At 32.5% G+C, this 25,509-nt stretch overlaps 2 protein-coding genes and 1 pseudogene across 2 annotated transcripts; all 3 read right to left on the bottom strand.

Moving 5' to 3' along the window:
* Nucleotides 1–5,338: 5,338 nt before the first annotated feature.
* LOC114372473 (40S ribosomal protein S17-like) lies at nucleotides 5,339–6,127 on the bottom strand. The gene has a single exon (XM_028330038.1). The coding sequence runs from the start codon at nucleotides 6,033–6,035 to the stop codon at nucleotides 5,616–5,618; it is 420 nt and encodes a 139-aa protein (XP_028185839.1). The 5' UTR covers nucleotides 6,036–6,127; the 3' UTR covers nucleotides 5,339–5,615.
* An 8,365-nt stretch (nucleotides 6,128–14,492) lies between these two features.
* LOC114371306 (type IV inositol polyphosphate 5-phosphatase 7-like) lies at nucleotides 14,493–15,597 on the bottom strand. The gene is made up of 4 exons (XM_028328776.1): nucleotides 15,256–15,597; nucleotides 14,947–15,140; nucleotides 14,713–14,821; nucleotides 14,493–14,593 (listed from the first exon to the last, which is right to left on the bottom strand). Exons 1-4 carry the CDS (start codon nucleotides 15,595–15,597, stop codon nucleotides 14,519–14,521), a joined length of 720 nt encoding a protein of 239 aa, XP_028184577.1. The 3' UTR covers nucleotides 14,493–14,518.
* Nucleotides 15,598–15,675: 78 nt separating this feature from the next.
* LOC114371305 lies at nucleotides 15,676–20,816 on the bottom strand (annotated as a pseudogene).
* Nucleotides 20,817–25,509: the final 4,693 nt, after the last annotated feature.

The following is a 25,509-nucleotide window of genomic DNA, read 5'->3' as shown; positions in this document are numbered from 1 at the left end:
ACTTGTTTGTTGTTGTGTTTCTTAAGTGCATCACCTTATTCATTCAAGCTTTAACAAATTTTTCTGTGTGGGGAATTATCCATGTTCTGTTGACATAGTCAACAAACATTGGCTATGGTGAACAAGCAATTTCAAATTTCTTAAGGCAATCATCGAACTGATGCTCAGAACGACAATCAACCAAACTCCCCCAGGCATCAATGACATAATCCCATGCATTTTTTTGACCAATTAGGGATTTACATTTTGCCTTGACTTTCTTGTCGATGTGAAACCTACACAACAAGTTGGTACAGTCAAGGAATACAGTTTTCACTGCATTCATCAATGCTAGGTCTCTCTCGGTAACAATAGCTCCAGGGAGGGCATCACATCTTAAAAAAATACCTTGAAATCGTTCTAGAGCCCATATCACATTATTTACATGTTCTCCCTCCAAATAGGCAAAACCAACAGAGAATGTCATCCCCGTTGGTGTCACACCAACAAAGTCAAGTAACGGGAGCATGTACATGTTTGTTTTGTAAGTACTATCTATCAAAAATACCAAATTATAAGCATTGCATAACTTCATTGCATCAGGATGACACCAAAAGATATCATGTACAACATCTTCATCCTTTAATCTATGCTAATGAATATACTGATCATGTTCAAGAAGCTTCATTAGATGTTGCATTTCAGTATCACTGCCTCTTATGGAAGAACAGTATGCACTTCTTGCATTGTATATTTGTTTGATTGTTGTACAACTATTGGCATTGTGCTCCTTCAGCATTAGCAGAATATTTATTGGTTTTACCATTGACTTTGTCATATCAGTAATAATTATCTTTTCATCCTTAGTCAATCGACTAGGGTATGAATGTCCAACTAATGACTTTGTCATTTCATGATTGTGACTCTCACACATTAACTTCACCATCCATTCTTGGCCTCCAACCACTGGTTTCCCATGAAGCTTAAAGGGACACCCACATTTTCGACTGTCAGTATCTCTTCTGACAAAATCTTTCTTCCTAGACCTATGCTGACCACACTCCTTTCACAACCAATTAACACAAATGAAGTTTTTCCTATGTTATGGATTCTTTAATTCGTATGTTATGCAAACAAAAAAAATTAACAGTGATGTACCTTTGACATATCTCCGTTAACAATCAAACCAACCACTGCAACAATCACAACCGACGTATCTCCATAAAACTTTCACCTCGAACGAAGCGGCAATGTGCACCTCTCACAACAATGAAAAACAAGAAGGAATAGAGAAAATGAAGAAGGAATGAATGTGTAAGTGTAAAAAAAAGCAACTTAAAAGGAAGAAAAGAAAATAAAAAGACATTTTTGAAATTAAATTAAATTATTGGATGCACAAACAATAAAGTTGGTGCACCTAGCAACACCCACATGTGTATTATAGACCACGGACCACATCTGTGACCTACAGAGAACAACCTCCCATTTACCACCCACATCCCACGCATGATAAAGTCCCTAAACAAATTTCCAATCAATTTTCCAAACCCAACCTGTGACCACAGTGCCAAAAGGTATTGAGTAATTTCAGCTAATGATTATTTTGTTAGAATTTCAGCCAATGATTATGAATTTTTTTAAACCAATAGTCCTATAGTTTGACAAGCAGAAAAAAAATCAATTGCATTACTATTTGAAGTCATAATATAGATAGTAGATAGTGGTCCGTGGTCTATAATACAAATGCATAATATATAAGATTCACGTGATAATAAAGAAAAAATAAAAGGATAGAGATGGTGAGTTTAAATTCTCACTAACAAAAATTATAAAACGTTTCTGATAAAAAAAATATCATAATTTGATATGAATATTTTGTAACAAATATATATATATATATATATATATATATATATATATATATATATATATATATATATGAAATTTTCTCAATATGACTTACAATTTTTATTCTCTTTTATGACCGTCCAATAACTACTTCATAAAATCATTATTGGTAGTTGGACAAATTGGTGGAAATAATATTAATGCGCTTATAGCAATATTTCAAAACTTCATAAAATAGTGCCCCCAATGATTGAAGAAATTACCAAGGCCACTATTGTATGTGATTATCACTTTTAAGTATTGAAATGTTGCCTTCAATTTTTGATTAAAAATATGATGAGTAGTTCAAGATTGATTAGAAACTCGATTTTGTTTTTGTTTCCTTTTATTTTTTTAGGCATTAATAGAAAGAGCTATAGAGGTAGTGCTCCCGATAAACTTTCCAATTGGGTGTAATTCTGGTGTCTTGAGAGTAGTAAATAGTGGTAACAGATAATTATGATCAATTTGGGTACTTAGCAGCTTACAATACTTTCATCCAGTAATATAATGGGCAGTTGAATCAAGCCATAGAGATCCTAAGACAACATAACAACCATCTTAAGATAATTTATTTTGATTATTGCGGTAACACCAAACTTTTTTTTTTCAAGCACCATAACAATATGGTATGTTGTGCTTTTATTTTCTTATATTGGATAAACATTTTTATTATGATTTGTTCTTATCTTATGTTTCATTTATGTACATTAGTGATGCAGTCTTTTCATCGGGTAAGAATAAAACATTCAAAGCATGTTGTAAAATGGGCGAACCTTACAATGTTGATGAACATGCAACTTGTAAAAGTTTGACTTCAACAATTTGCTCCGATCCATCAAGACATATAAGCTGGGATGGGATGGATCTCACTTTAATGAAGTAGCTTATAGGCTAATAGCAAACGGACAAGTTGAGGGTCCTTTTGCAAACCCTTCTCTTAAATCTCTTGATTTTAAGATAGCATAAATTAAATTGACACAAGCATTAAAACAAGATTTTCAAGTTTTTTTTGTACACGATAACATTGTTAAAGAGTGGCTACAACAAGCAAATATAATTAGCAATTGTTCTTCTAATTCTCAATTAAAAATTTGTTACTAATTTTATTGCGCAAATATAATTTGTATGTTTCAATGTCATTCGGAAGACCTACAAGAGTAATGCCACAAAAAAATTAGAATAAAATCGACTGACAACACTCTATCAAACATTTTTTTTATTAGTTAAAATTTATTGTAAATTACATAATAATAATAAGAGAAGTGCATCTTATAAGAAAAATAAGAGAAGTGCATTAAATAAGATTTGCTAACCACAATTTTTTTTTTATTTTCAATTAATAAAGTGTTAAAAAATGGACTTAACTACTCTTTTAGTTCTTGAATTTGGATGTATTTTTTTTAGTTCCTAAATTTAGAAAAATTATTTCTTATAGTTCTTGACGTGATAAATTAATACTTTATGAAGATTTTTAAACACTTTGGAGTAGTGTTTAAATGCAAATTCAAGTGACTAAAATAATAATTAATTTAAGACAGGTAAAATTCATCAAAAAGTGTCAATATACTATATCAGGAACTAAAAAATATAATTTTCAAAATTTAGGAACTAAAAAACATTTTTAAATTTCAGAAACTAAAAAATACATACCTCATTAATTTTTTAGTCACTGAATTTTTAAAAATCATTTTTTAATCTTAATATAATAAATTGATATTTTGTGATGATTTTTAAACACTTCATAGCAAGTTTTTAGTACTTTGTACCAATTTTCAAATGTAAATTCAAGTGGTTAAAAAATAATAATTAATTTAAGACAGTTAAAATTCATCACAAAGTGACATTTATCATGACTAGGACTAAAAAATACAATTTTCAAAATTTAAGAACCAAATAAATACTTTTAAATTTCAGAGACTAAAAAAATACATATCCCAAATTCAGTACTGAAAAAGTAATTAAGCCAAAAAAAATATATGTTAAGAGTATGTCTTGCTAGCATGCAATTTTCTATAATAATATCCCAAATTCAGTACTGAAAAAGTAATTAAGCCAAAAAAAAATATGTTAAGAGTATGTCTTGCTAGCATGCAATTTTCTATAATAAGTTTTTTATCAAATTAGTTTTTGCCATGTTAAAAAACATAAATTTCTTACCAAAAACATCCATGCATCCATATTATAGACCACGGACCATCTCTGATCTAAAGAGAACAACCTCCCATTTATCACATAAAACCATGCATGATCAAATCCCTAAACACAAACTTCATATCAATTTTCCAAACCCAACCCGTGACCACAGTACCAAAAGGTATCGAGTAATTTGAGCCAACGATTATTTTGTTACAATTCCAGCAATGATTATGAATTTTTTTAAAAACAATAGTCCTATAGTTTGACTTGCAGAAAAAAAAAATAGCATTATTATTTGAAGTCATAATATAGATTGCGGATAGTGGTTCATGATCTATCATACACATGGATGGGATGTGGGTGGTAAAGATGAGGTTCTCTATAGGTCACAGATGCTTACTTGTAGCAGCACAGGTAGAGGTGATTCACAAGAGAAAGGCAAATGGAAGAGAATATGAATGAGATAATAAGGGGTAAGTTAAGGAATTAAAACGAGTAAAAAATCATAATCATAATATATAAGTTTCGGTTGGTGACGAAGAGAGAAAAGAAAGAAAGAGAAATTGTGAGTTCGAATCTCCCACTAACAAAAATTATCAAAGTAACAATTAACTAACATTTGTCGATAAAAAAAATTATAATATGAGCTGAACATTTTGTTGCTAGGTATTAGAAGGTAAACAAATGCAGCATCATCCATGCTCCAACAATTTTAGTAACCATTGTAATAAAAGGCTATTGTTCCATTCTCTCTTGTTTTATTGCTCCACAGCTCAATTAGACCTTTATCTGTTGAAAAAGTAGAGGAAATGAATGTTGAAGAACTATAATAGTTTAAACCCTTTTTTAGACCATCTCCTCATTCAAGTTCAGGTGACATGCCATGAAAATCAAAATCTTACTACGATCAACTCAGGCTCAGACAATTAATTGCCATCTATTCCAATTAGAACACAAAATCCAACAAGGAAAAACGGAACCAATTCAACCTATTCGGTGTGTGCATCTCAAATTAAAAAGCCCTCAACCAATGCCATGTAGAAGGCAACAAATTTCTGTGATTATTCCAATTTCCACATACCCTAAATCGCGCTAAATCAAAATCCATCGTAAGTCAGCTCTCTTAACACTTACACAAACCACAAATTAAACACATGGAAAGGTTTTAAATATCGGTGGCAGTCACTTTGCGATTTCATCGCATTTGTTGATAACTGTTTGTTGATATGGTGGCAAATCACAGACAAATACAACCAATGTGGTCCCAATTGTGGTTGCAAACACTTAAAAAGGACCAAATCACGGTCCCGGACCATTTTATCAAAAACTTACATGTGCAAAACTCATCATAGATTATAATAGGCACGACACAACCAAATCCTAAACATCCTAGACGGTGTTACAGCGCAGGAATCAAACTATGCTACTAGTTCCATTACTCCAAACAATTCTAACCATATCACGCAACAAGAATTATAAGCAAAACAAAACAAATTCCATTAACAACTTTAACGAGTCCAACAATCCAAAACTAATGTAAAACCAAACTTCAACGCATAACAAATTAGTGCTCTAGTAAACAACACGGCCAAAACTCTCAAAGGCGGCAACTAGTACCTCCTTCCGGCGCCGCGGCCGAAGCCGAGCGGTGCCTGGACAGCAACAGGATCCACCTGAACAACCCCGGGAACCTCGGACATTCCGAGGGCGGCGAGCATGTCGAGCGTCTCCTTGTCGACCTCGATCTGGTCGGTTCTGATGGCGGAGACATCGGGGACGAAGTCCATGCGGCGCTCGCGCTCCTCCTCCTGCAGCTTGAGGGAGATTCCACGTACGGGACCCTTCTGGATCCGCTTCATGAGGTGGGTGGAGAATCCCGCGATCTTGTTGCGGAGCCTCTTGGAGGGAATGATGGCCACCTCTTCCAGAACCTTCTTGTTCGTGTGGAAGTCCAGCGTCATGCGAGAGTAGTACCTCTCGATCACTTGCCGCGAGGACTTCTTCACTGTCTTTGTGCGAACACGCCCCATTCTCAATCAAAGTGTGTGTTCGTTTGTGGATGGGTGGAGGAGAAGCAAACGCAGCAGAGAGGTTAAGGGTGAGGCGAGGGAGGGAAACTAGGGTTTTGTAGAAGTGTTGTGTAAGGGGTTGGGCCTGTTTTGTAATGGGGTGAGCCCGTGTTAGACCTCAACTGGTGTTCTGGACATTGCTATTGGCTTCCCCTACTTTCTATTTAAACCCTCTAACTTTTTTATTTTTATATTTTTTAATCAAAATACTCTGGTGAAAATAAGTTTTCGCTCTGTTAATTATTATTTTCTGGGTGAACCGGGGTATATTTCGGTTGAAAGTCAAGGATTAATCTCCTGAGAGACTGAGATTGATTTAACGGATTGATTTCTCTTAATAGATATTTTTCAAGCGCATGGGTCAAGGATTGAATCCACGACCACATACAAGGGACAGTTTTCTATACACACCATGTTGGTTATTGAACATAAACTAATACAACGGAAACTTGTCATATTCTGGTGCCCCTAAATTTTCTTTACACGCCCCTAAACTAATGCCGCACTTCCCAGCTCCAATTACTTTTAGTACCCCCTTTCTCATGTTATGCTATGGATCCAAATCCTATTTATTGGAAGCTGACTTGATGTCATCTTATGAAGTTCCTCTACAAAAGGTTGATTTTGATGGGGACACGGTCCATCTTCTATCCTTAGATTCTTTATTAGTATTGATATTTATGTATTTGACTTTTGATAATAATAGATAAATATCTCATTTAGGTAGGTTCTAAAATAGTTATAAATATTTCAATCAAGGGAATCAATGATGAAATCCATTTATTTTATAGAATATTTATATATAGATAGATAATATATCTTCTGAATAATATAAATAAAATTAATTGGATGTCCGACTCGAGCCTATATGACATGATCAACAAATAAAAATGAGAATTGTTGTTTTACCTCTTTTAACTATAAAATGATAGGAATAGGAATAGGGTAGATTCTTTCACCTATCAAAAACATTTCAGTCGGGGTTGAGAGACATTTAGCTTTAGGGGATATGCAGAGTGGCAAACCTCACTGCCTTGTTTCCACACCATATCTTGTTTGCAACAATCTGGCACAACAAAGAGAGAAAACTGTTGGAATTCGTAGACAAAAACCAAATCTGAAAATTTTTAAAAATAATAAATACAATGATGATTAAAAATGATTATTATTCATAGATAAAAACAGTTAAAATTTATCATACTGATGACATCAGTTTTTTTTTTCTAGGTCAAATACATTCACATTGGTAAGAGAATTTTGCATACAATTAACTATGTCAGTCTAATTAAACTAAAATGATCAAATTTGTGCATTTTAAAAAATTTGAATATCAAGTTGAATCTCTTAAAAAACTTGAGAATCAAATTGATTCTCTTTTTAAATAATTTTGGGGACCAAATTGATATTTAAGCCAAATAAAAATAAGAATTGAAAATAAGTAGGCAGGTGTTTTACAGCAAGCCGAAAGGCCCAAAGTTCAGAGATTTATTTGCAAAAATAATTTCTGGTTTTAGGTTTTAAGATTGATTGAAGATTGAATGGTGGTGTGGTCGTATCCGCCGACGGCGAGGCAAATGGCGGTGACCGGTGGCGCATTTGTCATCGGCGGTTTGCTCTTCGGCGTAGGAGCTTATTTCTCGTTTGTTAACGTGGCTCCTGGACAAGAGCGCCTTAAGTCTCGTAGGAAAACAATGAGGAATTGCATCAAGAAGCGATTCAGAAATTTGTGATCCAAGTTTCTGCACTTTATTGGCGTTTGGGGTTTTTGTTTGTTTGGTAAGGAAAATTGTTGAAAGGCTCTTTTGTTTTTGTTATTACTTATTACTGTCTCGTTTTTTTCATTTTGCTCAATTCTGTTCCATTCGTATCGAAATTCTGCTAGTGTAGTAAAAAAAATTGTGTAGTTGAATGAATATTGTAAATAAGAGAAATTTTGAGCAATCAATTAGCGTAATTGAAATTTGAGGGATTAAAATTGCATAATCCTAATTATTTGAGAGACTGAAAATACAGGCTATTACTGATTTTAGAAAGGTTTTTGTTCTTCAACGGCATATTATTCATGGTAATAAGTGCAGATGCACATATGAACAATTAAATTAGCATAATAATACTATAGTAGTACTGAAATTTTAACATATGGCTTAACTTAATTTGTCTAACTTACCTGATCATTTTTTCTTGTCTCGGTTTAAAGACACAACACCACAGAGACAATATACATTTAATACATAAAATGAATAATTAGTGTTAGAATGAAATTTCAAGCTTTCAAGCCTTGTTAAATCTACCTCCCCTAACCTTCGTCTACCATTAGATGACAAAATCCTAACTCTCATCTACAAACAATGATTTAGCTAATGGTGGGGTTCAAGAAAACCAAGGAAATTTAGTAGTAAGAGTATCAGGATCTTCACGAATTTTGTGAGCCATAACTTTGGTTCCAGCATCATGTATAGGGGGTAGGGTGCACCCTCCTATTAAGGTTATCAAACTTGAAAGTTTACGCAAATTTATGAGAGTTTCATAAACTCGACTTGTAAACTATAAGAATCTACTTCATATAAAATAATAACAAAATATTTATAAATAACATACTAATTAAATGTTTCAATAATATAATAAAGTAAAATAATAAATCATAAAGTTCAGAATATTTAAATAATCAAGTGTAGTAATAATACATCACTACTAGACAATAACTTGTAGAGGTTATAGTAGTGATAGATTATTCTCATCGAGGATTTGATATTATTAGAGAACAAGAGTTTGATATTATTAACGGTGAGAATTTTGTATTTGAGAATAATACATTAAATGAAGGTATGTTGAATGCTAAACAGATATAAAACAATAAAAAATTACTTACATTTTGATCTAACTTTTTTAACTTGTTAATTCGGTGATAAACTCGAGAGTCTACCGAATTTACTTAAAGTTTATAGAACTTACCCTGAATCTATTAAAAAAGAGTTTACTCAAGAGAGTCAATTCGTAGAGAACAAGTAGCCTCGTAAACTCGTAAGAATTAAAAAATTAACTCAAGAGTTTGATAACCATGTCTCCAATATATAAAAGTCAGTGTTGATATTTTTGCTTTAACTTTTTTCAATGAGTACTCTTAGCAAGTTGTCTCTTTGGTGCTCAACCATTGTCTCCAGTTTGATTAAGTCGTGCGGTTTATGTCTTCAATCCCATCATTAGTATTGCAACATAAATAGGATTGCAATTTTTTCTACCCTTTTTATTACTATATTTAAAGGATCTTCTCATACCAGCAAATTGCAAGTAGCTTCCCAGAGGTGATCACTATTGGAAAAAAAATCAAAATAATAAAAAGGGAAATATTTATAGAGGTAGATTTAACAAGTGGGGTATTTTAATTTGGAAAAAAAGGTTATAAAAAGAAAGGTATGTCTAGCAATTTTGGGAGGTAAATTTAACAATTGGCGTACCTCTTAGTAACTTAAAACCCGCATTGCCACTGTTTTATACGGTAAAATCCACCTATCGTGCCTTGAATGAATTAAGGATTAGGACTTATTAAGTTGATGTGTTTAAAAGGTTATGGCAAATTATAATCCTACAAAAGATTACTTTCATGATTTGGAGAGTTTTGAAAGATAGGTTACTTACAAAGGTAAACCTACACAAAAGGCAAGTCACTCTTCAAGGTGGTATAGCATGTGCTTTTTGTAATCTAATGTATGAGGATGTCTCTCATGTACTTTTCTCATGTAAAACTGCACAAATCATTTGGTGGAAATGGTACTAATTGTTGGGCTTGAGCACAATGTCCCCTGCAAAAGCTATTGACCACTTTTGGCATATGCCACAACTCCTTAACGATTTTATTGTATACAAAACCTTGAAGAAAGAAAAAAACACAATCCTAAAATCCATATGTCATGGACCCATGTGGGTCCCACAAGCTTAGGATATTAATTAGAGGGAGCATGAGATTCCAAATCATCTCTAATTTCATCTTAATCAAGCTTATAATGAGTGTAGACTATTAAACTATCACTAACTAGTCTCTAGGAGCGGGTCGTATCTACATTAATTTGGGCTTAAGGCAAATTTTATAAAAATAAATAGTAAAATATAAATTTCAAATTTTTAAATTAATTTTTTAGTTATTTTAGCGGCAAAATCATTTATCAATGTTTTATAATCCAACAATTCTAATATTTCACTCTCAATAGATAAAATAGTTAATTCATTCGATTTATCTTATAACATTATTGATCTTAAATAAGATTTAAGTAATTTTAATTTTGAAAAACTTCTTTCGGTTGTGGCAACCATTATCGGTATTATTAATAATATTCTATAAGCAATGCATGCATTTGGAAAAGACTCTAACCCTTTTATATAATTTAATTTTTCCATTGGTGTGTTAACTTCATCTTTTAATATTTCTCTCAATACTTTTCTGAAAATAAATCTAGATCATCAATATCTGAATATTCATCACATCTTAAATTCTTTTCAAGATTAATACAATATTTTTTCAAATCATCTTCTCTTAAAGTTTTAAATTTTTTAAATGCAAAAAAAATCAAAAATAATTTCATATTGTAGAAATTGTTCAAATCGAATCTCAATGAAAAAAAGGAATTGATCTACTATGTATAAAAAAATATTCTATACGAAAAGAATATTCAGCACAATGTTTGATTTCATCATTAAGATCCTTTAAATGATCCATGACAACATCTATATGCATATCTTTTGATTGCAAAATCTTACAAATAAAATTAACAAAGGCAAACAAAATATCATATCAAATATGCATTCCTAATAGAAATTAAAAATTTTCAATCTCATAAGTTGCTAAACACATGACTTCACTTTTCATTTTAGGATTTTCACAACATTTTGATAATTGAAAAAAGCATCTTTGTTTGTTGAGATTGAATTAATTTATCAACTTTTCTCTTTTTCTTTAATTTTTCAAAATCAAATTCAAATTTTTTATTTGTCATTTTATAAAGTATAAGAATAAAATAAAATCAAAAAAGCAAAGTAAAATTTATAAACAGAAATATTATAAAATAAATATAAGGAAATAATAAAATAATAGAACCTGAAAATGGAGACAATTACACGTTGATTTTCCATTGTAACCGTTCAACTCAAGTCTTAAAAAATAAAATGATAGAAAGATGATGATAAGGAGAGAAAAGATCAAGAGAAGAGAATGATGTGAAAACATTTTTTTGTTATAATGTATATATAGAAAAAATAAGTAACATTTACATTTTTTACTCCAATGCTAACAACGGACAAAATATTGCTTCAGCAAAAAAAAGGACAAAATATTGAAATTATAATTAATGTCATCATTAAATGTTATAATTTACAAACAAAAAAATCTCTATCAACCCAATTAAAATTAATTATAAGTCTTTTCCATGTTCACACACAATCAAATTCTAAATATATCATTAATATTTAAGATTTGTTCAAGAGAAAAAAATTACTACCTAAGTAGGATACTAATAATTTCCTAGATAGTTGGCCTAAAACAATTATCTCATTTGCCTTACAGTCCACACAACCCAGTCTAGGAGTCTTAAGTAAAGTGTGCTAGCTTATTAGTAGCTTAAACAAGGTTATTTAAATTCCTTAATTACTTAAGTCTAAGTCACTTTAATAATTTAATTAAGTCGAGACTCATTAGAACGTTAACTATGCTTATTAGAGCTTAATTCTATGTTTTAGAATAAAGTTCCACTTCTTTAATAAAATGTTATTAATGAGTTAACCTCAATCCACTCCTTTGAATTTGATTGCCAGAGTTGACTTCACTAGTGAAAAGCGCGGATTCTACATCGGTGGAAATCCACATTCAAAGACGGTGCATAGACGATGTAGAATGTACAGTCGTTGATAGGCTAACGTTTCAACAACGTTCGTCAACAAAACGATGTAGAAAGTCATAATATTCTAAATCGGTGTCAGCATAATGACCGATGTTGAAAGCTTCGGATCAAAATCGGTGGTGCTTTCAAGCACAACGTTGAACGCGTGCATTCAACATCGTTTGTTTGGACGCGCCCGATGTTGAAACCGCAAAAATTTACATCTGTGGACTTCCAGGAACGTCTTTGTATGTTAGTATTTCAACATCGGTGCTCACGTGAACACCGATGTTGAAACTGCGCATTCTACATCGCTGCATTTCCAAGAACGTCTTTGAAAGTTAGCATTTCAACATCGGTGCTGGCGTCAGCACCGATGTTGAAACCACGCTTTCTACATCGCTGGAAATAGAGGAACGTCTTTGTATGGTAGTATTTCAACATCGATGCTGATGTCAGCACCGATGTTGAAACCGCACTTTCTACATCGCTGGATCTGTAGGAACATCTTTGAAAGTTAGTATTTCAACATCGGTGCTGACGTCAGCACCGATGTTGAATGGGGGTCAACCTGCAATTAAAAATTAGTTATTTTTTAATGTATATTTGAAAATTTGAGTACCCAATGATTGATGACCAAAGTAACAAACAATATTGAATACCCAATGACAGAAAATAAAAAAGGGTCCAAGTATTCTAATGACAAAATAAAAGAATAGTGCATGGTTACATGATAAATTGCTAATTAAGTACAAATAACTAAAATGGAGAAATTTGAGCACCTCTTATGACAGAAAACATATGAAACAAATTCCAGCATGGTATGTCTAACTCACAAAATTCAAAATAATAGAGAAACCACAAGTCATCTTCAAGCCTAAAATAATACTGCTCAGTATTCAGCAGTAAAGCAACAATACTCAATCTGATTTTTCATAAAAGAAGCAGCAAATAGAGAGGCTACAAACATCAAATTGCTAAATGCAAGTACATTAATAATACAGAATACACATAATAATTCTTAAAAAAAATAAAAAGAATACACATTAACAGAAGATAATGGAAAATAAAATATATCCATATGACATAGTCAGGTGTACTTTTATCAAAAAATCCCAAGTCATAGCCTAATTCATTCCAATTCAGCCTAAATTGACATAATTTCACAATAAAAATAGCAGAAGAAATAGGCTAAATTGGTTTCCATGTATCTTATTCTTTGCTAGAAGTGATTGAGTAAAGCATGCTTTGAACTTTTGAAACATTTATTTATTATTGTCTGCAAAATAATTGATGACATGTTCCTTATATACACAGGTCTAATTGTGCAGATGAAATTGTGCACAGGTCTAATTGTGTCTAATTGATGACATGTTCCTTATATATGATTATACTCCACTTATTGATTGCTACAGTGATGAAAAAGAAATTGTACAAAAAAAATCTTGTTAATTAATGATAGAATTCCAGAGCCTCCACTCCTTAGTTCCTGACTCTGTCCACATGATTAATGATTTTACTGATAAAGGGTCTTTGATATCAAATAATTCTCCTTTCCTGCTGCGTGCTCTTCTTTTTATTGTTGAGCTCATTAACAAACTAGAAAGGCTTAAACTTGGTTCACAGATTTCAAAAGTATAATATATGGAGATTCCGATTGAGTAATGATACATGCCTTAACAACTTACAAGGATAACGAGTTTTTATAATAGTATTTTCTAGTATAATTTAATTTTCTTTTTTATCTCTCTATTTTCTAGTATAATTCTATTTTATGTGATGACAATAAGAAGGGGAAAAGAAGGACATTAAAGCAGAAAAGATTGAGAAATAGACTAATTCTATGCAGTGAACATATTCTGATTATTTTGACTAACGGATTGATGAAATCAGTTTGTGTATCTAGAAAAGAAAGGTACAAGTGTACAACTAGTGGCATAGAACATATCAGTATCCAGTCTATTATGCTCAGATATAATATAGCTCAGTTAAAGCTTCTGAATCTTGTACTTGTGGTCTAGCCAATAATAAAATAAGAAAAAAAGGTCCCATGAGTTCTATGAGGAGAGGGGGAGGGGGGCAATGCTTTCCATTTGTATTCATACCCATGTGCATGAACTTAAAAAAAAATCATTTCAGGTAGCTAAGTTTTCCATACAAGCAAGAATCTTGTATTTTTGGAATTATGAGTATATGCATAAGGTATAGAGAATGTACCTGAAATCCCATAGCTAGTCCTCATTCCATTAGAAAAAACTTAGTTCAATATATCCGTGGGAATATGGCAAGAGTTCCTCCACCTCAATTCTGTTCCGAGAACAGCTCATACTCTTCTTCAGTCTTCCATGACTTGACTTAACCTCAGCCCAAAATATTTACATTGACATAAGTTGACACAATTCATCAAAATCATATCATAGTTGCCTGAATTTAGCATTTATGGGGTTGGGGTGATTCTGCTAAATTCCTATTGCTTTGGTTGGGTGACAGAAGATGATCTTACCAAGCAGGTGTTCGCCTTTTCTCCTTTGGGTGCATATCATCTCCTGCATACCTATTTGAATTAGTTGAATACTTTTATGTTGGAGGGAAATAAACCTTCCCTTCATTCCATCCCACAAATGCACGGCCTCTCTTCTGCTCTATTCTCAACTACCATGAATGCCAATATAGATAGATATTAACATTGATTGTTTCTGTTTGACAGCAATCCAGTTGAAGTTAAAAGATAGAAAATTAGAAATTAAAAGAAAAGAGTTATATAGGCGTACATGGTCATTCTCCAACAATGCTCTCCAGTTTTGCATCTCAACAAGTGCCTTAGCAAAACGGTAGGAGAGGGCAATCCGATAATTCAAGTCTCCAAGCCATATAATTCGACTAAAATAAATGGATCCAAAATTAGAACATGTAATGCAAAACAGGAAAATGCAAGGAGGGCCTCAAATTACATAAACATGTTAAGAGTATTAGTTATACTAAGATGTATGCAAGTAAATTCATACTCATGCTCGAGGATTGTCTCGGGAGACTTCTCATTGTCAGCATCATGTACACGTAGAAACCTTGTCTTCTTAAGAATCTCCATCACATCAGAATTTCTTCTTAATTCATCACCCTCCTTTTGTCCTGAGGTTAAGTGGCTACAAATGAAGCAAAAGCTTGTTTCATGTAGAGACATGCTAATTGAGATGGATCCCTGAAAATGAAAGCAGAGTAACTCTCTTATGTAAACCAATTTCAAGTAATCAGCAATTCTGCCATGAATATATCAAAGCAAAAGTAAGGGCAATGGTGAGCAATTTAAAATTTACCTTATTTCCAAGATAGCCCATCAATCCTCTGCCAACACAGGATACTTTCATGTTTCGCACATGATCTTTCAATTCACTTCTCACCCATATGGTTAGAAATATTCCTACCATTTGCTTACTTGCAAGAAGGCAATACCTGGAACGCCCTGGCATTCCATATCCATCTTCAGTAGAGGCAGGTCCACCATAAGACAGTGGTGAGACTGTGCTTGGCGAGTCTCCAAGGCCATTGTCATCATCAGATGAACCCCATCTTGAATAGTCACTGGGTCTGGAGTAGTCACTTGCCCTGGAATAGTCATGAGAAATTGAGATACATATGCATGTGACTGCTGAAAACATGATAATATATTCATCAAAAGGTATTAGATATTAGATATATATTATAACAAGTCTATTCTTTAGAAGAGGCATAAGTGATTACCTCTGGGTCCTTTGAAGAGAATCATACTTTGCCTTTAGCTTTGACACCTCTTGGTACCAGCTCTGATTGCCAAAACAAAAAATTAATAAATATTCACTAGCAAGATCAAATTAATTGACTGCTGTTATATATAGAGATGTATCATATCATTAAGACTTACATTTACATATATATATATATATATATACTATATTGTTGTAGACAGGGCTATCTTTTTGCATTAATTCTATCTAAGAAAAATAATTCACTACTAACTTGAGTTAGAGAACACAAGCGTACCTGAGTTTCACATTCAACGTGTTCCTCTTGAGGAGTAAAAGAGCTACGATGGTATCGCTTAATAGTTTTGGTAGTCCTGCAAATTAAGGGAAACTGATTGGTCAATATTAGTACAAAGCAAATTATGTAGTTGTGTAAATGTTGACACTTGATGTTTTACATAAGAGATTAAAATGGTGTAAGATAGTCTATCTAGTTTTAGCCTTTTTATTTTCTCCTCACTGCCCTTAAATTGTCCAAAGAAATAAGTAATACAATGGGAGATTATCTCCTCAGGCTAAGGATAGAGAAACTGTTATAAATTTTTAATTATATTTTGGCTTACTCAGTAATTTTGGCTTCACATGTTTCCTAAAATGGTGATGTCTTAGAATTTTAAAATATGAAATTTTATTGTTCTGAATCTGAAAGATAAATACCATACTAGTGGTCATAATGTTGATTGGCAAGCACCATACAAGTTTTGTATTATTTATTCACTTCTCAGATGTGTATTATAGTATTCATTTGCACAATTTCTTGTGCAGGATTTGCTTAATCAAAAGATCACTCCAAATATATATGTCTTCAACAGTCTCATGAATGTGAATTCCCATGATCTTAACTACATGTTAAATCTATATCAAAATATGTAATCGTGCTGCCCTCGAATATCATTGTCACGTATATACACACACACCCAAAGAAAGAAAGGAAAAAATTCGAGAACAAAGATATGCACATGCATATCTTAATAGAGATTATGAAAACTTCATTTGTCCTTACAGTTCTTGTTTTCTCACAATAATTTTTCATGTATTAAATAAACCACATCTAGCAAATTATGTCTATATTATGTTCATTTGATATCCCTTAAAAAATGAGAAAAGAAAACTAATTAGATTTTCTTCTGCATAACTTCACATATTAATTGACAGCATATGATTTCATTTTCAAAGTAGAGTACGAAGTATGGACAAATAAAGGCTACATGATGGCACGATCAAGCACTTGGAATAAATTTAATCATTTGGCCCTTATAATTTTTGCTGCAAACAGAAACTCATTAAAGTAATTGATAACATAAGCATATGGAGGTCCAGTTTAAAGCAGGACAAGTTTTTGCTATAAAAGGAACAAACATATAACATGTTTCTCTTTTGTTGATTGTGATCTCGTTCCCATCTCAATTCTCACTGTTTTCTTTCTTTATCTAGTGCCTTCAATTTCAATACCCTCAAGCAGTGGCCTCGTTTGTTATTTTACATGCTCATACACTAGATAAAAAAAAATGAATCAATTATCATTCTTTAACACATTCTTTAAATCAAATGAATTGATTCCCAGGCTTCCCAGACTGTAAAAGGAACAAACATATAACATGTTATGAACTAGCATCAGAGTAAGAGTAAATGGACATTTAACTTTGGTTATTGGTTATTCAACACTGAACTAGTAACCACTTCAAAAGTAGAGCCTACCTAGCTTCTTCACCTCTGCTTATTCTTTATACAAATTTGGTTACTGGTTATTCTTTAAAAGATTTACCTCTGCTTTTCTTTGGTTACTGGTTATTCAACACTAATTTAGGCATTACTTTTTTTGCAAAAAACTGAACCTTGCTTATTGTATAATAGAAAGCTTAATCAGAATATTATGACTACTTATTCACCTAGGCATAGAAACAGTAAAGCCATAAAAAGCCAAAGAAAAGTATAGCCTTACTTATTCACCTACCTAGCTTCTACTTCTACCAAAGCAGTAGTAAAAACACTAACAACATACAAACACTGTATCAGCAAGACCAAGTTTGATCAATGAAATACTCAGGGGAGTGAAATACCAACTTACTATTTGGTTGTAAAGGTTTATCTTCACCAGAAAAGTCGTTCCCGTGGAATTAGCACTAGCAAATAGTATTTACCTCTGCATCACTTCATTTCTCCTACTTGCCTAAAAATAACACAAAGTAGTTTGTGTTATTTTCACTACAAAACAGTTCGAATATAAAATAATCAGCTTCACGAACATCCAATTTTCATAATTTCAACAAAGATAACACAAAGTACTTTGTTTGCTTGTTTGTCTATTTTGAAAAAAAATAATGAAAAGCGAAAATAGGTAAAACCGTAAAAGAGGGACCAAAAATAAATCTTACAACAAACCTAATTTGGTCGCGCGAGAGTGGTGAGTCACGACAGGCTACAGGTGCGCCGCCATGGACGGTGGGAGCTGAGTGATGATGCGAACTCGGGAAGGGAGACCTCAGTGACTGAGGAAGGTCTTCAGAGGTTTTGTTTGAGGCTAGATAGGGCGCGCGAGAGTCTTGTTCGAGGCTAGCTATGACTGAGGAAGGTCTTCAGAGGTATAGTGACGAAGGCTAGGGTTCGACGCACGTGAGTGTTGCTTGTAGCACGTGAGTATAATGCTGCGCCAACCACGTCGTGCGCTCAAACATGAACGTTGTCGAAGATATGATTCACGAATTCAAAGACGAGTTTCTACATCACCGTCTTTGTTTGTTATCTTTATAATTACCGAATTACCACCCGCTTATTATAAAACATCATTTTAGGCGGACTGAAGTTGTTAGTGTGTTGTAAAAACCAAGATTTTTAGTAGTGCTTGTTTAAATTTTGTTGATAAATTGAATTTTAATTAACTATTTTCTTTAATTCTAGAATACTATCGGCTTCTAGCTGGGTTTGTTCATTTTAAATATTACACTAGTTAAGATAAATAACAACTAATATACATGCCCAATATTCTAAGTTTGTCTTTTGGCTTAAGAAATATTTAATTTTAATTAAAATATATATTTAAGAGAATTGATAATAACCATAATTCGAGGTAAAGATATATAGTATGATAGTGTGAATTTTTAAATAATAAAATTGAGCATGAGAAGATTGGATCAAAACTAGGAAAAACAATTATTATTAAAATTCTAGCAACATGCACTCTAACACACTTTTTATTGATTGAAATTTATTAAAAATCACAAAAAAAATTATGGCAAATAAATATTATTCAATGTGCTTCTCTTATAATTTTGTAATTTTCGATAAATTTTAATTAATAGTAGAGAATGTGTTGGAGAGTGTTGCTATCACTATTTTTTCATGTCGCATTACACTTGCATATGTCTTTCAATACGACATCGAAACAAACAAATTTTATTCATGTAATATAATTAGGAATAAATTTTTCATTGAAAATTAGAAGAACAATTGTTTGCAACAACAACACAAGGTGCTTGTTGTAGCCATACTCCTTAACGATGTTATTGTATACAAACACTTGAAGAAAAAAACACAATCCTACTTTTGAATTTTTCAAAATAAATCTTGCTTTAATGCTTGCATCAATTTCAATCTATCTTGAAAAAAGGAGATTTAAGAGAAAGACTTGCAAAACTAAAGGACCCTCAATTTGCCCCTTTGCTATTAGCCTATAAGCTACTTCAGTAAAGTGAGCTCCATCCCAGTTGGTATGTTTTGAAGGGTCAAAGCAAACTGTTGATGTCAAAGTTTGACAAGGTGTATGTAAATCAACATTGTAAGGTTTGCTTGTTCCACAACATGCTATAAAAGTCACATCCTTACCAAAAGAAAAGCCTGCATCATAGATGTACATAAATAAAACATAAGATGAGAACAAATCGTAATGAAATTGCTAATCCAATATAAGAAAATAAAAGCACAACATTTCATATTGTTGTGGTACTTGAAAAAAAACATTTGGTGTTATTGCAATAATCAAAATAAATTATCTTAACATGGTTGTTTTGTTATCTTAGGGTCTCTATGGCTTGATTCAAGTGCCCATTATAGTACTCGATGAAAGTATTGTAAGCTACTAAGCACCCAAATTGATCATAGTCATCTTTGTTACCACTATTCACTGTTGTCAAGACACCAAAATTACACCCAATTGGGAAGTTTCCTAGGACAACTACCTCTATAGCTCCTTCTTCTATTAATGTCGGGCAAATAAAAGGAAAGAAACAAAAAATTGAGTTTCTAATTAATCAAATTTTTAATCAAAAGTTGAAGGCAACATTTCAATACTTAAAAGTGATATATGGTGGCCTTGATAATTTCTTCAATAATTGGGGGAACTATTTCACGAAGTTTTGAAATATTTTTATATGAGATAAGTACATTAGTATCATTTCCACCAATTTCTATGACTAAAAACAATGATTTTTTGAAGTAGTTATCACACTTTGTCTTAAAAGAGAATAAAAAATGTAAGTCATATTGAAAAAAATTCACATATATATATAAACATTATTAAAGAAAATTTTGTAAAAACCTTCTTTATATTTGCATAGGGAAGGTTTGAGTTTCTTAAACCAACCAAGTTGAACACTTACTGAAATATTCGTTGCTAGTGCCATGCATCTATTTTGTTTGAAATAGTTCATATCAAGTGCACCCACCGGCAAATGCAAAATTTACTCCATGCCTAATGTCTTGGCCTTTGGTGAGATCTAGATAGGCCGACAACATTGGCAACCCATATGCCTCAGCTACAATTGAAAAAACCATAGGTTATTATTTTCTTTGATCAACAATATATTGTGTTTTCTTCCTTCCAAGAAAATGTTAACTAAGCCACCTTAAAATTAAGGGCATATTCCTATAAAATTTATGATCAATCGTCCATCCAACAGACGTCGAGATGGATGTTTGAAGTATGTTGAACCATAAGGACTATTACCATTCTTGAGAATATGGTGATAAGCAGTAGCATTTCCTGTATCACTTATAAAGTCACCAAAATTGAAAATAGCTTCATAGGGAGAGGATTGACATATAACATTTCCAAAAACACCACATGCGAAGGTGACACTAAAGATAATGAAGATCTTCATAACATGCACTTGAATATCAATTGAAACTTACAATAATTTGGTTTGTACATTTTGGAAAATAAAATATTCCATCAGTTTTGGAATTGAGAAGCAAAATATTGAATGATTACTAATGGGTGGTAATGACTACTAATGAGTGGTAATGACAACTAAATGCATTCTTGATGGTAGAATGTTTATATATAGCACATGTATTTGATCCCTGAACTTATCTCTTCTAATTTTGTCTGATACACCATCTACAAAGAGACTGAGAGCCACTAGATCGTTGAAGGTTTTTTGATATATATTTATTTTTTCATATCTTATATCCTATTTTGTTTACCTTTACAATATATGGAGTTTTGATTTATTTTATGCATGAATATATCCTGGAAAAAATTTATTCTACGTATATGTATATGAAATCAAATGCATAATATTATGTTTCAATTATGAAATTATATATGAGAATTTTATTCATCATTATATTATATTTTGATCTTGAAATGCATAATATGATTTATTCTCATATGATTAAGTTTTATATCTAAGTGATCTTTATAATTTTGATTAATTATGGATTAATCACAACATCTATAATTTGATTAAAATTATTTATTTAGTTGTTTAAAAATCATATAAGGAATTAGACATAATATTGTGATTAATTATACTTTATATAATGAATTTTATCCCATAGGAATTTTATTATATTTGTATAATTAATTGGGATAAAATGACATATTATTTTTCATGGTTTACGCACAAGGATCATGAGGTATGTACAATTTGTCAATTTTATCATAAAGTAAATATTTGTGATAGAAAATTTAATTATTTTCATGTTGTACCCGTAAAGCATAAATTATTCTATCATAAAGTTTAATTGTTTCTTATTGAATTAAAAATTTAGTCCACAAGCAATTTTTATGTCACAAGATTTAATTTTCTAGTATGTTTACATTGGTAAAACATACAATTAAGATTAATATACCTCAAATTTTGACATAAGCCTTTGGATTTTGGAGCTTCTCAAACTGTTAGTTTTCAAATATTCAATGTGATATTCTCAAACTCAAAGGAGATAACTATAAGATATGAAATGAGAGAATTCTTCTACAATTGGGTGGATGGACATAGACTATGCTATAAGGAAAGACGAACCACCTGTAATCACTGATGAAAGTAGCCCAGCTGCTGTTGCGCTATATGAGCAGTGGGAGCGATCCAACTGGCTCAGCGTGATATTCATTAATACCAAAATCTCGGCCGGGATACCTAGTTCTGTCGACCAGCATGAAAAGGTCTAAGACTTGCTTAAGCCCATTGATGACTAGTTCATCACTTCAGATAAGGCTTTAGCAAGCACCCTGATCATGAAGTTCTCCTTTCTCCAATTCACCAATGTGAAAGGTCTGCGTGAGTACATAATGCAAATGCGAGGCATTTCAGCTCAACTTAAGAAACTGGAGGTTGATATGTTTGAGTCCTTCTTGGTGCACTTCATTTTGAACACCCTTCCGCAAGAATATGGGTCGTTTAAGATTTCCTACATATAAGGACAAATGGTCTATCAATGAATTAATCACTATGTGTGTTCAGGAAGAAGAAAGGCTTGTAATGGAGATGGGTGAGAGTGCATTGCTGATAACTTCTTGTGGGAAGAACAAAGCAGCTTAGTCTCAAGCTAATCAGAGGGGAATGGTAAAATACCACCTCAAGCTGATATTAAGAAGGTGACAAAGTGTTTCTTTTGTAAGAAGAAGGGACACATGAAGAAGGATTGCCCCAGATTCCAAAAATGGCTTGAGAAGAAAGGTAAATCAATTTCATTAGTATGTTATGAATCTAATATGATTAGTGTTAATATTAACACCTAGTGGATTGATTCTGGATCTACTATTCATATTTCAAATTCTTTACAGGGTATGCAAAACCTAAGGAAACCAGTGGGAAGTGAGCAAAACATTTTATCAAGAAATAAGCTAGGCTCACCTGTAGAGGCTATTGGAACTTGCATTTTAACTTTAAGTAATGGAATTATTTGAAATTAGAAATGACCTTTTATGTACCAAGTTTTTCTCGAAACTTGATTTTTGTTTCCAGACTCATACCTTTTGGATATTCCTTTAATTTTAAAGACACATCATTTGAGTTATTTTATAATTCTGAATGTGTTGGGAATGATATCTTGTCTGATGGTCTTTATCTTCTTGGTTTACAAAATTATGTCACTTATAGTTCAATGCATGTTCAAACTGGTATTAAAAGGTGTAATATTAATGATAATTCCTCTATGTTATGGCACCAGAGATTAGGGCATATCTTCATTGAGAGGATTAAAAGGTTAGTGAAAGATGGGGTACTCAATACTCTAGATTTGCTAACTTTAAGACTTGTGTGGACTGCATTAAGGGTAAGCATACCAACATGTCTAAGAAAGGTGCTAACAGGGGTTCAAGCATATTAGAACTAATTCATACTGATATTTGTTGTCCAGATATGGATGCACGTGGTCATAAATATTTTATCACCTTTATAGATGATTATTCACGATATATGAATGTTTATTTGCTTTATAACAAAATTTAAGCATTGGATGCCTTCAAAGTCTTTAAGGTTAAAGTTGAGAACCAATGTGGCAAGCAAAAAAAATAGTGAGATCAGATAGAGGTGGAGAATATTATGACAGATATACTGAGAATGGACAAGCACTTGGTCCATTTGCAAGGTTTCTTCAAGAACATGGGAGTGTTGCCTAGTACACTATGTCTGGTTCTCCAAATCAGAATGGTGTGATAGAAAGAAGGAATTGAACATTAATGGACATGGTACGGAATATGCTTAACAACTCCAATCTTCCTAAATACTTGTGGGTTGAAGCACTAAAGACGACAATGTATATATTAAATCGTGTTCCAACCAAGGTTGTCCCAAAGACACCTTTTGAGTTGTTTAAAGGTTAGAAACCGAGTTTGAAACATATGCGCATTTGTGGTTGTCCATCTGAGGCGAGAATATATAACTCAAAAGAGAAGAATCTTGACCCGAGGACTATTAGTGGGTATTTCATTGGATATGTCAAAAGGTCTAAAGGTTATAAGTTTACTATCGATATCATACTACTAGGGTTGTGGAATCAAGAAATACCAAGTTTCTTGAAAATGACTTGATCAATAAGAGTGATCAATTGAGGGACTTAGGTTCTAAAATTGATTATATAGAGTCTCAACCTTCCACATCAAGTGAAAGATTGGTTGTAATTCATACCCCTCAAGTTCAAAGGGATGATGAACAACACATGACTAGCATTCTACAACCTGTTGTTGATAATCTAGTAGATCAAGTTGATCATCAAATTCCTGAAAATGATGAACAACCAGCTGAACAACATAATCCCAAGAAAATGTTATGCAGCATTAAAGAGGTCTACTAAAGTAAGAAAATCAGTTATTCCTAGTGATTATATTGTATATTTACAAGAATTTGACTATAATATTGGAGCTGAAAATGATCCCGAAACTTTTGATCAAGCCATGAGTTGTATGATGCCATGAAGGATGAGATGAATTCCATGCAGAGTAACGGAGTTTCAAACCTTGTAGAGTTGCCTAATGGGGTAAAGGTCATTGGTTGTAAATGGGTCTTTAAGACCAAAGGGATTCATTAGGCAACATTGAGAGATACAAGGCAAGACTCGTTGCTAGGGATTTACTCAAAAGAAGGAATAGACTACACAGAGAATTTTTCTCCTGTATCTAAGAAATATTCTCTTCGTATTATCTTGGTATTAATTGTTCATTTTGACCTTGAGTTGCAACAAATGGATGTGAAAACATCATTTCTTAATGGTGATTTAGAGGATGAGGTTTTTATGAAACAACCTAAAAGATTTTCCTCTAGTAGTGGTGAGCATTTGGTTTGCAAGCTTAATAAATCTATATATGGTTTAAAACAAGCCTCCCGTCAGTGGTACCTTAAGTTTCATGGGATAATTCTTCATTTGATTTTCATGAAAACCACATGGATGAATGCATATACCACAGGTCAATGGGATTAAAATATGTTTTCTTGTTTTATATGTAGATGATATTTTACTTGCAGCCAATGAATCGAGTTTGCTACATGAGGTGAAACAATTTCTCTCTAAGAATTTTGACATGAAGGATATGGGTGATGCATCTTATATCATCGGCATTAAGATTCATAGAGATAGACCTTGAGGTATTTTAGGTCTATCACATGAAACCTATATTAACAAATTTTAGAGAAATTTTGGATGAAAGATTGTTCACCAAGTGTTGCTCCCATTGTGAAGGGTTATAGGTTTGATTTGAACCAATGCCCAAAGAATGACTTTGAGAGAAAACAGATGAAAAACATTCCTTATGCTTCAATTGTTGGAAGCCTCATGTATGCTCAAGTGTGCACAAGGTCTGACATTGCTTTTGCAATTGGAATGTGAAGAAGATATCAGAGTAATCCAGGTATTGACTACTAGAGAGCTACAAAGAAAGTGATGAGGTACCTTCAGCAGACCAAAGATTACATGCTTATATATAGAAAGACAAACAATCTAGATGTGATTGGTTATTCAGACTCAGACTTTGTTGGTTGTGTTGACTCTCGCAAATCGACATTGGGTATATTTTCATGATGGATGGTGGAGCTATTTCGTGGAGGAGTGTTAAGAAGACTTTGACTACTACTT

Source organism: Glycine soja, chromosome 10 (genome assembly GCF_004193775.1).
Source record: "Glycine soja cultivar W05 chromosome 10, ASM419377v2, whole genome shotgun sequence".
NCBI lineage: Eukaryota > Viridiplantae > Streptophyta > Magnoliopsida > Fabales > Fabaceae > Glycine > Glycine soja.
Note: the sequence above shows the minus strand (reverse complement) of the source record. Positions and strands in the feature narration are given on the sequence as shown.